The 19,324-nt window shown below is 44.5% G+C and overlaps 1 protein-coding gene across 1 annotated transcript in view; it reads left to right on the top strand.

The window, feature by feature from the left end:
• Positions 1–19,324, top strand: part of LOC138471220 (vomeronasal type-2 receptor 1-like) — a 221,752-nt gene that overhangs the window by 77,392 nt on the left and 125,036 nt on the right. The window contains exon 5 of the mRNA XM_069609040.1: positions 6,975–7,098. Coding sequence (XP_069465141.1) covers positions 6,975–7,098 — 124 coding nt within the window. The remainder of the gene's footprint in view (positions 1–6,974; positions 7,099–19,324) is intronic.

Raw genomic sequence — 19,324 nt, 5'->3', positions numbered from 1 at the left:
TGTCCTCTTAATCACTCACTCCTTCTCTCCTGTAGGTCCCTTGCTCTGTGTCCTCTTAATCACCAACTCCTTCTCTCCTTTCGGTCCCTTGCTCCATATCCTCTTAATCACCCACTACTTCTCTCCTGTAGGTCCCTTGTTATGTGTACTCTTATTCAAACACTACTTCTCTCCTGTAGGTCCCTTGCTCTGTGTCCTCATATTCAAACACTGCTTCTCTCCTGTAGGTCCCTTGCTCTATTTCCTCTTAATCACCAACTCCTTCTCTCCTGTAGGCCCCTTGCTCTTTGTCCTATTAATCATTCAATCCCTCTCGCCTGTTGGTCCATTGCTGTATGTCCCCTTATTCAAACACTGCTTCTCTCCTGTACGTACCTTGCTCTGTGTCCTCTTAATCACTCACTCCTTCTCTCCTGTAGGTCCCTTGCTCTGTGTCCTCTTAATCACCCACTCCTTCTCTCCTGTAGGTCCCTTGCTCCGTATCCTCTTAATTATCCACTACTTCTCTCCTGTAGGTCCCTTGTTATGTGTACTCTTATTCAAACACTACTTCTCTCCTGTAGGTCCCTTTCTCTGTGCCCTCTCATTCAAACACAGCTTCTCTCCTGTAGGCCCCTTGCTCTGTGTCCTTTTAATCACCGTCTACTGCTCTCATTTAGGTCCCTTTTAATGCGTTCCCTTAATCACTCACTCTGTCTCTCCTGTAGGTCCCTTGCTCTGTGTCCTCTTATTCAAACACTGCTTCTCTCCTGTAGGTCCCTTGCTCTATTTCCTCTTAATCACTCACTCCTTCTCTCCTGTAGGTCCCTTGCTCTGTGTCCTCTTAATCACCCACTCCTTCTCTCCTGTAGGCCCCTTGCTCTGTGTCTTCTTAATCACTCACTCCCTCTCTCCTGTAGGTACCTTGCTCTGTGTCCTCTTAATCACCCACTCCTTCTCCTCTCCTGTAGGTCTCTTGCTCTGTGTCCTCTTAATCACTCACTCCCTCTCTCATGCTGGTACATTGCTCTGTGTCCTCTTAATCACCCACTCCTTCTCTCCTGTAGGTCGCTTGCTCTGTGTCCTCTTATTCAAACACGGCTTTTCTCCTGTAGGTCCCTTGCTCTGTGTCATCTTAATCACCCACTCCTTCTCTCCTGTAGGACCCTTGCTCCGTATCCTCTGAATCACCCACTCCTTCTCTCCTGTAGGTTTCTTATTCAAACACTACTTCTCTCCTGTATGTCCCTTTCTCTATTTCCTCTTAATCACTCACTCCTTCTCTCCTGTAGGCCCCTTGCTCTGTGTCCTCTTAATCACCCACTCCTTCTCTCCTGAAGGCCCCTTGCTCTATTTCCTCTTAATCTCTTAATCACTCACTCCTTCTCTCCTGTAGGTCCCTTGCTCTGTGTCCTCTTAATCACCCACTCTGTCTCTCCTGTAGGTCCCTTGCTCTGTGCCCTCTTATTCAAACACTGCTTCTCCCCTGTAGGTCCCTTGCTCTATTTCCTCTTAATCACCCACTCCTTTTCTCCTGTAGGCCGCTTGTTCTGTGTCCTCATAATCACTCACTCCCTCTCCTCTCCTGTAGGTCCCTTGCTCTGTGTCCTCTTAATCACTCACTCCCTCTCTCCTGTAGGTACCTTTCTCTTTGTCCTCTTAATCACCCACTCCTTCTCTCCTGTAGGTCCCTTGCTCTGGATCCTCTTATTCAAACTCTGCTTCTCTCCTGTACGTCTCTTGTTCTGTGTCCTCTTAATAACCCACTCCTTCTCTCCTGTAGGTCACTTTTTCTGTGTCCTCTTAATCACCCAATCCGTCTCTCCTGTAGGTCCCTTGCTCTGTCTCCTCTTATTCAAACACTGCTTTTCTCCTGTAGGACCCTTGCTCTGTGCCATCTTAATCACATACTCCTTCTCTCCTGTAGGTCCCTTGCTCTGTGTCCTCTTAATCACCCACTCCTTCTCTCCTGTAGGTCCCTTGCTCTGTGTCCTCTTATTCAAACACTGCTTCTCGCCTGTAGGTCCCTTGTTCTGTGTCCTCTTAATCACCCACTCCTTCTCTCCTGTAGGTCAATTTTTCTGTGTCCTCTTAATCACCCACTCCGTCTCTCCTGTAGGTCCCTTGCTCTGTGTCATCTTATTCAAACACTGCTTTTCTCCTGTAGGCCCCTTGCTCTGTATCCTCTTAATCACCCACTCCTTCTCTCCTGTAGGTCCCTTGTTATGTGTCCTCTTATTCAAACACTACTTCTCTCCTGTAGGTCCCTTTCTCTGTGTCCGCTCATTCAAACACAGCTTCTCCCCTGTAGGTCCCTTGCTCGGTGTCCTCTTAATCACCCACTCCTTCTCTCCTGTAGGTCCCTTTCTATGTGTCCTCTTAATCACCCACTCCTTCTCTCCTGTAGGCCCCTTGCTCTGTGTCCTCTTAATCACTCACTCCCTCTCTCCTGTAGGTACCTTGCTCTGTGTCCTCTTAATCACCCACTCCGTCTCTCCTGTAGGTCCCTTGCTCTATGTCCTCTTATTCAAACACTGCATTTCTCCTGTAGGTCCCTTGCTCTGTGTCATCTTAATCACCTACTCCTTCTCTCCTGTAGGCCCCTTGCTTTGTGTCCTCTTAATCACATACCCATTCTCTCCTGTAGGTCCCTTGCTCTGTGTTCTCTTAATGAAGGAGAAAATGTTAGAATGCTTTGCATGGTGAAATACTGAAATCACCAAAAAAGGCCTTGGCACTGTGGGGGGGATACCCATGGCAGTTACTCCTTCTCTCCTGTAGGTCCCTTGCTCTGTGTCCTCTTAATCAAACACTCCTTCTCTCCTGTAGGTCCATTTCTCTGTGTCCTCTTAATCACCCACTCTGTCTCTCCTGTAGGTCCCTTGCTCTGTGTCCTCTTATTCAAACACTGCTTCTCTCCTGTAGGTCCCTTGCTCTGTGTCCTCTTAATCACCCACTCCTACTCTCCTGTAGGTCCCTTGCTGTGTGTCCTCTTAATCCCTCACTCATTCTCTCCTGTAGGTCCCTTGCTCTGTGTCCTCTTAATCACCCACTCCTACTCTCCTGTAGGTCCTTGCTCTGTGTCCTCTTAATCACCCACTCCTTCTTTCCTGTAGGTCCCTTGCTCTATGTCCTCTTAATATCTCACTCCTTATCTCCTGTACATCCTTTGCTCTGTGTCCTCTTATTCAAACACTGCTTCTCTCCTGTAGGTCCCTGTATCTGTGTCCTCTTAATCACCCACTCCTTCTCTCCGGTAGGTCACTTTTTCTGTGCCCTCTTAACGACCCATTCGTCTCTCCTGTAGGTCCCTTGCTCTGTGTCCTCTTATTCAAACACTCCTTCTCTCCTCTAGGTCCCTTGCTCTGTTTCCTCTTAATCACTAACTCCTTCCCTCCTGTCGGTCCCTTGCTCTGTGTCCTCTTAATCACTCACTCCTTCTCTCCTGTAGGTACCTTGCTCTGTGTCCTCTGAATCACCCCTTACTTCTCTCCTGTAGGTCCCTTGTTAAGTGTCCTCTTAATCTCCCACTCTCTCTCTCCTGTAGGTCCCTTGCTCTGTGTCCTCTTATTAAAACACTGCTTTTCTCCTGTAGGTTCCCTTGCTCTGTGTCCTCTAAGTCACCCAATCCTTCTTTCTTGTAGGCCCCTTGCTCTGTATCCTCTTAATCACCCACTCCTTCTTTCCTGTAGGTCCCTTGCTCTGTATCCTCTTAATCACTCACACCCTCTCTCCTGTAGGTACCTTGCTCTGTGCCCTCTTAATCACCCACTCCTTCTCTCCTGTAGGTCCCTTGCTCTATATCCTCTTATTCAAACACTGCTTCTCTCTTGTAGGTCCCGTGTTCTATGTCCTCTTAATCACCCACTCCTTCTCTCCTGTAGGTCACTTTTTCTGTGTCCTCTTAATCACCCACTCCGTCTCTCCTGTAGGTCCCTTGCTCTGTGTCCTCTTATTCAAACACTGATTCTCTCCTGTAGGTCCCTTGCTTGGTGTCCTCTTAATCACCTACTCCTTCTCTCCTGTAGGATCCTTGCTCTGTGTCCTCTTAATCACCCACTCCTTCTTTCCTGTAGGTGCCTTGCTCTGTGTCCTCTTAATGACTCACTCCTTCTCTCCTGTAGGTCCCTTGCTCTGTGTCCTCTTAATCATTCACTCCTTCTCTCCTGTAGGTCAATTGCTCTGTGTCTGCTTAATCACCCACTCTGTCCCTCCTGTAGGTCCCTTGCTCTGTGTCCTCTTATTCAAACACTGCTTCTCTCCTGTAGGTCCCTTGCTCTGTGTCCTCTTAATCACTCACTCATTCTCTCCTGTAGGTCCCTTGCTTTGTGTCCTCTTAATCATCCACTCCTACTCTCCTGTAGGTCCCTTGCTCTGTATCCTCTTAATCACCCACTCCTGCTCTCCTGTACATCCCTTGTTATGTGTCCTCTTAATCACCCACTCTGTCTCCCCTGTAGGTCCCTTGCTCTGTATCCTCTTATTCAAACACTGCTTCTCTCCTGTAGGTCCCTTGCTCTGTGTCCTCTTAATCACTCACTCCTCCTCTCCTGTAGGTCCCTTGCTCTGTGTCCTCTTAATCACTCACTCCTTCTCTCCTGTAGGTCCCGTACTTTGTATCCTCTTAATCACCCACTCCTTCTCTTCTGTGGATACCTTGCTCTGTGTCCTCTTAATCAGTCACTCCTTCTCTCCTGCAAGTACCTTGCTCTGTGTCCTCTTAATCACCCACTCCTTCTCTCCTGTAGGACGCTTGCACTATGTACTCTTAATCTCTCACTCCTTATCTCCTGTAGGTCCCTTGCTCTGTGTCCTCTTTTTCAAACACTGCTTCTCTCCTGTAGGTTCCTTGCTCTGTGTCCTCTGAATCACCCACTACTTCTCTCCTGTAGGTGCCTTGTTAAGTGTCCTCTTAATCTCCCACTCTCTCTCTCCTGTAGGTCCCTTGCTCTGTGTCCTCTTATTAAAACACTGCTTTTCTCCTGTAGGTTCCCTTGCTCTGTGTCCTCTAAGTCACCCAATCCTTCTTTCTTGTAGGCCCCTTGCTCTGTATCCTCTTAATCACCCACTCCTTCTTTCCTGTAGGTCCCTTGCTCTGTGCCCTCTTAATCACCCACTCCTTCTCTCCTGTAGGTCCCTTGCTCTATATCCTCTTATTCAAACACTGCTTCTCTCCTGTAGGTCCCTTGTTCTATGTCCTCTTAATCACCCACTCTTTCTCTCCTGTAGGTCACTTTTTCTGTGTCCTCTTAATCACCCTCTCATCTCTCCTATAGGGCCCTTGCTCTATTTCCTCTTAATCACTCACTCCTTCTCTCCTGTAGGTCCCTTGCTTTGTGTCCTCTTAATCACTCACTCCTTCTCTCCTGTAGGTCCCTTGCTCTGTGTCCTCTTAATCACCCACTCCTTCTCTCCTGTAGGTCCCTTGTTATGTGTCCTCTTAATCACCCACTCTGTCTCTCCTGTAGGTCCCTTTCTCTATGTCCTCTTAATCACTCAGTCCTTCTCTCCTGTAGGTCCCTTGCTGTGTGTCCTCTTAATCACCCACTCCTACTCTCCTGTAGGTCCCTTGCTCTGTATCCTCTTAATCACCCACTCCTTCTCTCCTGTAGGTCCCTTGTTATGTGTCCTCTTAATCACCTACTCTGTCCCTCCTGTAGGTTCCTTGCTCTGTGTCCTCTTATTCAAACACTGTTTCTCTCATGTAGGTCCCTTGCTTTGTGTCCTCTTAATCACTCACTCCTTCTCTCCTGTAGGTCCCTTGCTCTGTGTCCTCTTAATCACCCACTCCTTCTCTCCTGTAGGTCCCTTGTTATGTGTCCTCTTAATCACCCACTCTGTCTCTCCTGTAGGTCCCTTTCTCTATGTCCTCTTAATCACTCAGTCCTTCTCTCCTGTAGGTCCCTTGCTGTGTGTCCTCTTAATCACCCACTCCTACTCTCCTGTAGGTCCCTTGCTCTGTATCCTCTTAATCACCCACTCCTTCTCTCCTGTAGGTCCCTTGTTATGTGTCCTCTTAATCACCTACTCTGTCCCTCCTGTAGGTTCCTTGCTCTGTGTCCTCTTATTCAAACACTGTTTCTCTCATGTAGGTCCCTTGCTCTGTGTCCTCTTAATCACCCACTCCTTCTCTCCTGTAGGTCCCTTGCTCCGAATCCTCTTTATCACCCACTCCTTCTCTCCTGTAGGTCCCTTGCTCTGTGTCCACTTAATCACTCAGTCCTTCTCTCCTGTAGGTACCTTGCTCTGTGTCCTCTTAATCACCCACTCCTTCTCTCCCGTAGGTCCCTTGCTCTATGTCCTCTTAATCTCTCACTCCTTATCTCCTGCAGGTCCCTTGCTCTGTGTACTCTTATTCAAACACTGCTTCTCTCCTGTAGGTCCCTTTTTCTGTGTCCTCTTAATCACCCACTTCTTCTCTCCTGTAGGTCACTTTTTCTGTTTCCTCTTAATCACCCACTCTGTCTCTCCTGTAGGTCCCTTGCTCTGTGTCCTCTTATTCAAACACTGCTTCGCTCCTGTAGGTCCCATGCTCTGTGTCCTCTTAATCACAGATTTCTTCTCTCCTGTAGGTCCCTTGCTCTGTGTCCTCTTAATCGCCCACTCCTTCTCTCCTGTAGGTCCCTTGCTCTGTGTCCTCTTAATCGCTCACTCCTTCTCTCCTGTAGGTCGTTTTCTCTGTGTCCTCGTAATCACTCACTCCTTCTTTCCTGTAGGTCCCTTGCTCTGTGTCCTCTTATTCAAACACTGCTTCTCTCCTGTAGGTCCATTGCTCTGTGTCTTCTTAATAAAAACACTGCTTCTCTACTGTAGGTCCCCTGCTCTGGTTCATCTTAATCACCCACTCTTTCTCTCCTTGCTCTGTGTCCTCTTAATCAAACACTCCTTCTCTCCTGTAGGTTCCATGCCCTTTGTCCTCTTATTCAAACACTCCTTCTCTCCTGTAGGTCCATTGCTCTCCTTCCTCTTAATGAAACACTGCTTCTCTCCTGTAGGTACCTCTGTCTGTGTGCAGTGAGAGCTGTACTCCTGGCTATAGAAAGGCTCTTCAGGAAGGCCGGCCTGCCTGTTGCTATGACTGCATCCCATGTGCGGAAGGAGAGATCGCCAATGAAACAGGTAAAGGAAATATACCACCCTTTTAAGTACTCACCTCACTTGTCAGTGGCCCTGGGACTCATCTCCTTTGTGTCACCTGCATTTCAGCATAGATTCAGATTAAAGCTTCAAGCTTGCTACTTATGTTAAAGCTTGATGTGATGTGCTATCTACATTACTTTATTTTCTCACATTTGTCACGAGTTTGCATGAACATAAATCATTCTTAATGGCTTGCACAAACACATGCCCAACCCTCTTCGACCTGTGCTGGTATTCGCATATGCTTGCGATTTTCCATTGTCATCTATGACATTAACATATTCCACTTTGGGCATTTATTTAATTGGGTTTGTGGGCCAGAATGCTTGGAACGGCATAGGCATGTTTGCAAATCTTACACTTATGTGTGATAACCTGTATTCTGCATGTCAAGGAGGCGCAAAATATTGAATCTGAAGTCAAATACTGGTACATTGGCAGGTCACCTTTTCCTGTGTATTAGCTGAACCCTCCCCACTGACTCCTTAACAGATGGGGTCAATTATGCCTCACCATTGTGTTGGATGTCTGCATAATGCAACATGCCAAAATGGTCCCCTTTCCACAGGGCCACAGACAAATTGACGTCTGCCCTGCAGGAGTACAAGGATGAGCAGAAACACGGCCTACTCCGCCCTCACACTTCTACAAACCAGGAGCCAATCGAGTCATAAAGGTAATATAGGCAAAGAACAGAGATATACCTCCTTTGCCTTGTTTAGTAACTTGGGCCGAGGGAAGGCTATGCTCTCAAAAGGGATGCCCATCTGATTCAGTAGCAATCCAGACAGCGAAGCATTAGAGTCCAAAATGAAGAATGCCCAATATGGTTCTATTCAAATATATATATATATTTATGGTTAAGTTGCTGTTTCCATAGGAAGAGCACTTTTTGGGCGGCTTAAAGCTTCGCTCTCCCTGGACGAATCCTCACCAAACTTTGCAAAAAAAGTATTTGGGTCACTCTGAATAGACTGAATGAGAAAAAACTTCGCGCACGGCTACAGCCCGAACCGCTGGACGGATTTACACCAAATTTGCGGCAGGAGCGGCGGCCTGGTCCCAAAAGCGTGCTTTTGTAAATTTGGTGTAAATCTGTCCAGTAGTTTTTTTAAAAATGACCAAAATGTAAGGCAAAAAAATTCGTGATATCTGTGTTCGCTTCGCGGACGGACTTCCCTGTTCGCTCCGCGGACAGCACCCCGATTGGCCCATGGCCTTGCCTCATGTCCGCGGAAATGCGACGTGTTCGATGATTGGACGGCAAGGGGCGTGGAGCGCGTCAGATTTTCTGTGGCGCCCGCCATCTTGTATTCGAAGTCAACCGCGTACAGCGCAGTGAAACGTGCATAAAAAATTGTATTTAGTTCCGTGTGTTGGTGTGTAAGAGTGTTTGGGGAGGGTGGGGGAGTATGAGATAGGTTCAATGTTTTGTTTTTTTATGTGCTAGACGTTTTTGTTGCGTTCGATTTGTCCGCGGAGAACACGGCTGTTCTGACATTTTGTAAATAAACTAAATGGTGGGGTGTTTAGAGGACGGAGTATGTGTCATTTTTGTTCGCAAGGAAGGTAAAAATGAGCTATGAACACTCGCGGTGTACTTAATTGTTCGTAAATACACAAACTGGGGTTGTCCTCAGGACGCTGTCCGTATTGTAATCTGTCTAGTTGAATGTGTTCTAAGAACACTCGCAGTGTCACAAAATGGTTGCAATTACACAAAATGGGGGTGTTCTGAGAACATTGTTTGTATTGTTCGTTGTCATGGTGAAAGTGTTTTAAGCGCACTCCTTTGTCCGCTAATAGTACAATTTCCTGGGAGCGTCAACCGACTTTTTGTCCACTAAAGAAACGATAAATCCGGCTGGTGTGCGCCGACATTATGTGATAATCCTATGACTGGCGCTATTGACCTGGCTGACTTGCTTTTGCGACACTAAATCATATCTCCCGCCCCTAAGCCTGATATTATCAAAGCATTCATATTCCCCGCCTCTCTCCATGACGTTACAGGGTGCGTAATCAAACGCGCCCAGTCGTCTCCAGTACTACACAACTTTAAACAGAACCCGGAAGACAACACACATTATGTCACAACACAGCGTGTCACAATTCGGAATATGAAACTGTGATTTAAAAGCAAACAGCAAGATTGTAAATGTTGTAAAGTACATTTATTTGACATCAAATGTTTAGAGAATATTCAGCAATTTGCATTTGTCTTTGTTGTCGATCCGCAAAAGTTCATGTTGAGACACGCGATGTTCCTTTGCGGTACAGAGAGTGTTAGATCAGCTTACAACTCAGTGCGCCACAATTCGGAATATGAAACTGTGGTTTAAAAGTAAACAGCATGATTGTACATTTGGTAAAGTACATTTATTTCACATGAAATGTTTAGTGAATATTCAGCGATTTGCTATTGTCCCTGCTGTCGATCAGCAAAAGTTTTTTTGGAGCCACGCGTTGTTCCTTTGCGGTAGATAGGCTGTTGGTTTATGATAAAAGCAGTAAATGGTCGCTCTAATAATCGGAAGGTTGCTCCAACAACGAGCCATTAGACCACCCTATTGGTTGGTATGTTGTTTGTAGCCGCTAGTACTGCGTAAGGGCATATTGGTCCTTGGCGATTGTCCCATAAAATGGTGAGGGTCATGAAGTTGCATATTTGGACCTGCACCTGGCAGTTGAAGACCCCATCCGCTGGAGTCTGTAAATCGTGACATAGGCAAAATGGAGCCACATACCTGTTTTAAAAAACATAATTTAGTTTCACCAGCCGATCTTCATTAAAAATCATCATTTTATTTATTAGGGCGTGAAAATATTTGCTATCGAAAATAATGCAACAGAGTATGTTAATAATAAAATAATAATATTTTCCCATTCATATAGCGCTAAGAACCGTGAGGTATCTAAGCGGTGCTTATTATTAACCACGGTGTGGTGCTCATTTATCGACCACGGAAGGATGAAAGGCTGAGTTTGGCCTTGCCGGGATTCAAACTTGCGTTAGCAAGCTGTGCACGGATGTCAAAGCGAGCGCTGTACTCGCTGTGCCACTTGACAGGCTACAGTGAAGTGGCACAGCGAGTAGAGCGCTTGACCGCCTATAGACCGGTTACATTATTTCTATTAACCCACCCTGTGTCGTCTGCCTTTTTTAGAGCCCTCTAAACGACAGGGGATCAATTCGGCGGTGATAGTGCGCGGTAGAAAACATTATGCCACTTTCAACTTGAGCGGTCTTTAATGCTACGCTATTGTAATTATATTTGGTATAAAGTAATCTAAAGGGTTACTTACAGTACAATTGCAATGTCCATTGTCTACGAGTGGTGCAGTCCCAAAATACGACTCTGCGTGTGCCAACGATCTTTCGCATAGTGATATAATATATAAAAGTGGTTTCGTTTCAGAAATTTCATCTTTATCTTCTCTTACGTTTTAGCAACACTCCTTCAAGAGAAGTCTTTCATCACAATCTCTGTCTGTCAAGGTCAAAACACAATACAACCTTATAGTCCGCTTCGTGAGCCTCTCCGGGGCCCGAGAAAAAAATGGAAGCAGCTGACCTTCACTGTGAACGAGCATAAATTCTTACTTTGCAACATTGTGTAAAGCCATCTGTAGAAGTTGTGGAAGCAGCTGACCTTCACTGTGAACGAGCATAAATTCTTACTTTGCAACATTCTGTGTAAAGCCATCTGTAGAAGTTGTTTTTGCACGCCATGTTTGTATATTGTTTGCGTGATATTAAAAAAAGTTTGTTTAAAGGACGTTATGGTTCTAAGTACAGCCGAAAGACCCCTGAAAATCGCAAGTTATGGTAAGCTTTGAAAAATAACTGGCGCCACCACTGTGCACTGCTAAGACTAACACCCAGGACATCAAAGATGACATCGCAAATGTCATTGATGAAATCACTGATGACATCACGTGTGTATGTACTTTTCATGGAATTTGTGTACTAGGGATTTTTATTATAATGTTGCGAAAAAAGTGTCAAGGATATTGCAATAAATATCATACCGTTATTAGTGCTTTGAACGATGCATTGATATAAATAGCATTGTATTATGGGATTCTATCTAGTATACTGAGCTACTAATGGAGAAACATAGCATTGTGTGCAGAGTACAAGATGAAAGTATAATATGTGTAATGTTAATATGTTGAATAATGAAATAATAATTGTCCTGAAATGTTCGAAAAATCACAAAATGGGGTTGTTCTGAGGACGTTATTCGTATTGTGTGATTGCTTAGCTGTATGCAATGAGGGAATGGCACAGAGAGTAAAGTGGACGCCGTCCACGGTTAACGCGGCTGTTCGTGGACAGGGCGTGCTACATCCGGGTTTTTCCAGGAAATCCAACATGGAAAGAAGACTGTATGGATCAGCCAATCAGATGTCGAGGTTGTGGATTTGTGTTGAAAGAGACTGTGTGTGGTGAAGATGGCAGAAGTGGAGAAAGTCAGGATGTTGGTGCTCGGAGATATGTTTGTGCATGGTTTACAGCAGTACACTGAATGCAGGCACGTTGCAAAGAACTTTGATGTGAAAGAAGTGGAGGTGGTGTGGAGCAGTGTGCCTGATTGCAATGTACAGGGAATTGTACAAGTTTGTGAGGATATGGCCACGATGAACAGTCCGCATGTGGTAGTTTTGCACTATGGTGCTTTCCATTTGGGCAACGTCAGTGCCCCTACTTTGTTGGCTGATTTGGAACGCTTGGTTCAAGCAGTAATGAAGATCCTTCCAAATGCAAAAGTAATTTTTTCTGGATTACTCCCTATGGCAATATGGGACAATAGTTCAGTTTTTTGTCCTCAGATAAAATATTGCTAGGTGTGTCATCAACCGAGGCATGTGTGCCTTCATGATTAGAGCTGGTATTTTCTTCTGTAACAATGAGAATATTGATGCCAGTAATGCTGGTAATTTTAAAGAAGATGGCATTTCTTTATCTTTTACGGGAAATGCCTTTCTATTTTGGAATGTAAGGGTTGCTTTGGAGAAGGTTATGTGAAGATTTTAGGAGTAAAGTAAGAAAAAAAAACAAGAAAAAAAATACAAAATAACAGGTGTCTGTCAAGCATCTGTAAAAAAAAAAAAAACGGCTCTTTTCAGAGCCAACTTCAAAGGGGAAATGGGGCACACTATTTAAATTTACATTCACCACGCTCAGATTTTCGATGTGTCCGCGGACATGGCGGTAGTCCGCGGACATGAAAATCACTACGAGGTGGTTAGTATGTTCTATGTTACATGTATATGAGGTCAGGGATATTATGGTTAAGTTGTGCACTAAAAACCTATGAAATTCCGTGAAAAAACTTTGTTAAAGGGACGTTATGGTTAAGTTGCGCTACTAAAAGCCTATGAAATTCAGTGAAAAAACTTTGTTAAAGGGACGTTATGGCTCAAAGTAAACAGAAAAACCCCTGAAATTCAGCAGTTATGGTAACATAAGCAACCATAACTCGCGCCACCGTGCACTGCTAACACTAACACCCAGGACATCAAAGATGACATCACAAATGTCATTGATGACATCACTGATGACATCACATGGCTGGCTCTCCCTTTTTATCCTTTACTGACATATCGAAGCCACATAGTTTTCTTCAGTAACAGTCAGGAAGTAAAAATTAAAAAGGTACTATATTTGTAGACTTAGGGTCCAGTCACATCATATGAAACATATACATAGCGGAAGATACAGGCTTGAAAGAGAGCAATCCTTTCTGTGCATGACGATAATCATTATGGTTATCAGCACTTTCTCATAGTTTTGTTTTTATTACTCTACCTTCCCTCTATATGCTCATATTTGTATACATTATACTCACTCTCCATAGAGTGAATGAGAAAAAAATTTTGCTCGCGCCTACAGCCCAAACCGCTGGACGGATTTCCACCAAATTTGGACCAGGAGCAGCGGCTTGGTCCCGAAAGCGTGCTTTTGCAAATTTGGTGAAAATCCGTCCAGTAGTTTTTTTTAAAATGACCAAAAAGTAGGTAAAAAAAAATTAGTGATATCTGTGTTCGGTTTGCGGACACACTTCCCTGTTCGCTCCGCGGAAAGTGTCCTTATTGGCCAATCGTCTTGCGTGATGTTCGCGGACATGCAAAGTGTTCGCTGATTGGACGGCGTGGAGCGTGAAGCGCGTCAGATTTTTCGGTAGCGCCCGCCATCTTGGATTTGCGGATGTCCCCGAACAGCGCGGTGAAACTTTGTTCAAAATGTGTTTTTTGTAGAGTGTGTTGGTGTGTAGGAGTGTTTGGGGAGGGTGGGAGTGTATGAGATAGGATGAAAGTTGTGTTTTTTATGTGTTAGACGTTCTTTTTGTGTTCGATTTGTTTGCGGCCATCACGGGTGTTCTGAAATGTTCTAAATAAACTGACTAGGGGGTGTTCTAAGGAGTCAATATGTGTCCGTTTTGTTCGCAAGCAAAGTGAAACTGTTCTAAGAACACTTGCGGTGTCCGGGGAGTGTTCGTAGGGGGTGTCCTGAGGACGCTGTCCATATTGTTCTCTGTCAAGTTGAATGTGTTCTAAGAACACGTGCGGTGTCCTGAAATGTTTGCAAATAAACAAAATGGGGGTGTTCTGAAGACGTTTTTGAGAACACTCCCGGTGTCCTGAAATGTTTGTAGGGGGTGTTCTGAGGACGCTGTCCGTATTGTTCTCTGTCAAGTTGAATATGTTCTAAGAACACTCGCAGTGTCCTGAAATGTTCGCAAATAAACAAAATGGGGGTGTTCTGAAGACGCTTCTAAGAACACTCGCGGTGTCCGGGGAGTGTTCGTAGGGGGTGTCCTGAGGACGCTGTCCGTATTATTCTCTGTCAAGTTGAATGTGTCTTAAGAACAGTAAGGGACAGATATAGTGTTCTTCAGGACACGTGTAATTTAGTTTATGTACGAACATTTCAGGACACCAATTGTGTTCTTAGAACAGTTTCAATTGGGTAGCGAACACTACGAACAGTTGTACTGTTGTTCAGGACACATCATTTTTGTTTATTCACGAACTTTTCAGGAGACCAATTGTGTTCTTAGGACAGTTTTAAGTTGATAGCGAACATTACGGACAGATATAGTGTTCTTTAGAACACTTTAATTTTTGTTTCTTTACGAACATTTCAGGACACCACGTGTGTTCTTAGAACAGTTTCAACTTGCTAGCGAACAGTACGAACAGGTGTGGTGTTCTTCAGGACTCCTCCATTTTCGTTTATGTACGAACATTTCAGAACACTCGCACTGTCCGCGGAACCTTTTATTGTTTTAAAAAAAAACTATTCACAATACAATATAAAAATTAAACTTTATTTAACATATATTAATAATTTATGACAGAGAAGGTGAGGCAGAAACAGAAACAAAAACAGGAGAATTTGGGGTTTCAACATGATTGGTATTAGGTGAAGAAGGGATGGAAATCTCATCAAAACGTTTTGGATTATGGAGAGGGTTTGGGGATAATTGACTGGGATATGGTGAGGAGGGACAAGTACATGTGGGGCAATGGTATGACGTTTTGTTTTAAAATGATCTTCAACAAAAGTTTTCAAATTATTAAAATTGGTCAACAGTAAATCAATTTTTTCTTTTATGTTGTCAAGCGTGTTTTCCATAACAGCTTCTTCAGAGGTAGTTTCTATTTTGTTATGCTCTGTACAAAAAAAAAAAATATATGTTAAATGTATACAAAATAATAATATTTAAATGCTTTATATTATAAAGTGTTTACCATTAGTTTCACTATCTTGTGACATTTCTTCATGTGGGAAATTGTCCTCTAGCCATTCCAGAGTACTAGACATTTCTGTGAGAAAAAAAAGAAAAGATAATATATTTTTTAATCTAATACAGAAAGTTTATAAATATATGAGTAAAATGAAGTACACTTACTATTTCTGGTAAGATAAGTCCTATGTATTCAGTGGGTCTGGTCCTGTTCTCAGTTCTGTTGTGTCTGTGAGGTAATTATGTTGGAAGCCAATTTATGTTCTTGTGGTATATTCCATTTCAGAACATATTGTATTCAAATGAATGGTTAGTGTGTTACATATATGGGTTACATTTCGTATGTATTACTATATATAATGTGTTTGTGTGCTGCTTTTTGAATTTTTTAAATGTTCTTATATTATGATATAACAATCAAACATACCTCCCCACCCCTCCCCCCCACAGTTTTTAGGTAGTGGTACTGTTCTCCGAACATGTCCGCGAACATTAAATAAGTTCGCGGACATCACGTTCATAAGAAGAGATCTACTCAGTTCCATATGACATGTATATAAAGTCAAAGTCATTATTGTTAAGTTTTGCTACTAAAAACTATGAAATTCAGTGAAAAAACTTTGTTAAAGGGACGTTATGGTTAAGTTGCGCTACTAAAAACCTATGAAATTCAGTGAAAAAAACTTTGTTAAAGGGACGTTATGGTTAAGTTGCGCTACTAAAAACCTATGAAATTCAGTGAAAAAAACGTTGTTTAAGGGACGTTATGGTTAAGTTGCGCTACTAAAAACCTATGAAATTCAGTGAAAAAACTTTGTTAAAGGGACGTTATGCTTCAAGTAAAACCGAAAAACCCTTGAAATTCGCCAGTTATGGTAAGCTAAGCAACCAAAACTCGCGCCACCACCGTGCACTGCTAAGACTAACACCCAGGACATCAAAGATGACATCACAAATGTCATTGATGACATCACTGATGACATCACATGTCTGGCTCACTATTTTTTCTTTTGCTGACATATCTAGGCCACATGGTTTTCTTCAGTAACAGTCAGAAACTAAGAATTTTATTTTATTTGTAGACATATCCTTCTAGTAGGTTCTTACAGTAATTCCCTTAGAGTACAGTCACATCATATGAAACATATACATATGGGAAAACACAAGCTTGAAAGACAGCAATCCTTTTTGTGCATAAAGATAATCACTAGACTTATGAGCACTTTCTGATAGTTCTGTTTTTTTTTAATGGCTGTACTTTCCCTGTATATGGTCATATTTGTATACATTGTACTCGCACTACTTTCCTTAGGGTCCAATCACATCAAGTGATACATATACATAGGGTAAATAGCAGCTTTGAAACAGAGCAATCATTTATTTGCATGAACCTAATCAGTTAAGTTATGAATTGTTTCTGCTACTACTTGTGCTTTTTTGCTAACTTCACTTTCCCTGTATATACCCATATTGGTATGTGTTCTTGTGTCTTTGTGTTTTGTCTATAGTAATGCAATTATGTAATACATGGGTTTTATTAGCTACTTTTTTTTTAAAATGTTTTTATTAAAACCAAACAACCAACAACCAGCATTCAGTAAAGCTTATGACGTTTCAATTTAAACGCATTTTACAACCTAAAACACTACACTCCCAATCCCACCCCCCCTTATGAGCCTGTGTGTTCTTCACTTTCAGTATCTGCTCCGTGCAGCTGGGCATCGCTGCCTTCAGATTCAGCTGGATCCGATACTGCTCCAAACAATTCAGCTATCAATAGTTTCCACGCCATGAGGGAGCCCATTTCCTCATCCCCAGTATTGCTACTAGCCTCTTGCCACACCACCGTTTCAGCCTCCGCCCATTTTTGTAGGTCCCTCCACTAGACTTCCACTCGTGGCCTGTGACACCCCTTCCATCCCATGGCAATCCTTCGTTTCGCAAGCACGTATGCCAAGTCTTTCAATTTCTCTACATGTTTAAGTTTCTTCGCTCTGGGATACCCTCCAAACAAGCAGGCCCAGGCCGAGTCTATCTTGAGCATGATCCCCTTTACCGATAACCTCTGCGCCACTTCGCCCCAGTAGCTTCCGATTACCGGGCACGGCCAGAACATATGTATCATGTCAGCGCTCTCATCGTCACACTTAGGGCACGCCTGGCACCCGACATTTCGGAACTTCGATATTCTAAGAGGGGTCATGTATTCCCTGTGCGTAACATATAGCTGCATTTGTTTAAACCTGGCATTTCTCGACACCTTCTTATGATATCCCAAAGCCCGTTCCCACATCCCATCTTCAATCGGGGCTCCCATTTCTGTTTCCCATTCTAATCTCAAGTGCCCCAAGTCCTTCCCCACCTTGGTCATCATCATCTCATACAGCCTTGAGACCTCATGCCCGCCCTCCGATATATCATATATTACCCCCGCCGTAGCATCCGGTTCCTCAGCTAACGACATTTCAGGCCACATACTACGAATCTTCTGCACTAGTACATGATAAGTGACATATTGGCCTACGTGTAGTCCCGTCTCACCCCCGAGTCCTTCAAAGGTCATAATAGTCCCGTCTCGCCACATGTCTCCCAGCATGACCAGTCCCACTGATTCCCAGTAGGTCCTAATAATTACTCTCAGCTGCCTGTCCCCCTCCACCAGTGCGACCAACGGTATCTGCAGAACACACGGGAAAGGGTCCCCCATCATCCAGCAGGCTCGCCGCCACATATTCCGCCCCAGCAACAGCATTCTAGGGCGCTCCTTCATTTCCGAGCTAGCCACCCAGATCATTTCCCGCAAATAAAAAGGAGTACAGTTCCTCCCAAACAACCTGTGCTCAGGGGTCTCGTCATCCGAGAGCCACTTAGCCACGTATTGCAGTTGCGCCGCAACATAGTAAACCTCAAAATTAGGCAGTTTAATACCGCCTTTCTCGTAGAAGTTCTGCAGCTTCCATAATGCAACTCTATTCCGGGTACCGTGCCACAAAAAGTCCCTGCACATACTATGCAGCTTAACAAAAAACTTCTTAGGTATCATGTATGGGATATTGTTAAAATAATGCAACAGCCTAGGTAAAACCACCATCTTAAGCATAGCACCTCGCCCCATCATCGCCAGAGGCAACCTCTCCCAGAACCTCATGCATTTCCCGATTTTCCCAATAGCTATTTCCGTGTTGCGCCTATGTTCCTCCTCTACCGTGTGATACACATCTATTCCCAGGTAGCGAAAAGAGCTCACTGCCCAAGGGACCTGCAACACCGGCAACCCTTCTGCCTGAATTCCCACATAGCTACCCAGCGGGAATATACTAGATTTCTGGGGGTTCACCGCTATACCGGACAGCCTGGCATACCTCTCCATTACCTCCAAAACATATTGAAGATTTTCCTCTGGGTATCTCAGATATAGTAACATATCATCTGCATACGAGGATATAAAGTGTCGTTCCCCTCCCACATCTATACTGATTGGGTCATATTGTTGCCTAAGATAGATTGCTAAGGGCTCCAGGGCTAAAATATAAAGCATCGGGGACCAGGGACACCCCTGTCTAGTGCCTCTGCCCAGCTGCCACCTTTCAGACACCACCGAACCCGTTCGAACTCTAGCCAGCGGTTCATTGTATAGTATCTTAGCCCATCTGATATAGCCTGGCCCCACTCCATGTCCTGCTAGGGCCGCCAGCAACCATGGGCACGTAAACGAGTCGAACGCCTTAACTGCGTCCAGTGCCACAATCGCCATTTCGCCATCGTTATTGCACCCCCATTCGACCACTCGATGGAGCCGTCTGTGATTGTGGGTGATGTTCCTGCTCGGGACATAGCCCGTCTGGTCTGGGTGAATTAACTTGCCGATTACTTTTTGCATTCTGTTGGCCAGGACAGCCGTCAGTATCTTACTGTCCTGGTTCATCATCGACAAGGGCCTGTAGGAGCCGCAATCATGTCCCGATTTATTGGGCTTGGGGATCGGTATTATAATCGCCTCCCTAAGTGATTCCGGCAACCGTCCCACCTCCAACGCCTCGTTGAGCATTTCCAGCATGGGGGGGAGCACCTCCTCCCCGTACACCTTATAGAATTCGCTGGGGAACCCGTCTGCACCTGGAGCCTTGCTAGTGGGTAACTGCCTTACGACCCCCTTAAGTTCCTCCAAAGTAATCGGTGCATCCAGCTCTTCTCTCTCCTCGTCGCTAACTTGGGGCAGGCCAATATCTTCCAGTACCTCATTTATCTCCTCATTGCTGCCCCCCTCTTCATCCTCATACAGCATCTTATAATATTCAGCAAATGCCCTATTAACACCTTCTTGGGTGTCTACCGTGACGCCCTCTGCATTGGTCACGGTCCGAATCGGGGATCTAGGGGTTTCGCTCTTATACAACTACGCTAGGAGCCGGCCCGTTTTATCTCCCCCTGCATGCTGCCTCTCTACA

The sequence above is a fragment of the Ambystoma mexicanum genome, chromosome 1p (genome assembly GCF_040938575.1).
Source record: "Ambystoma mexicanum isolate Mex_15411 chromosome 1p, UKY_AmexF1_1, whole genome shotgun sequence".
NCBI lineage: Eukaryota > Metazoa > Chordata > Amphibia > Caudata > Ambystomatidae > Ambystoma > Ambystoma mexicanum.
Note: the sequence above shows the minus strand (reverse complement) of the source record. Positions and strands in the feature narration are given on the sequence as shown.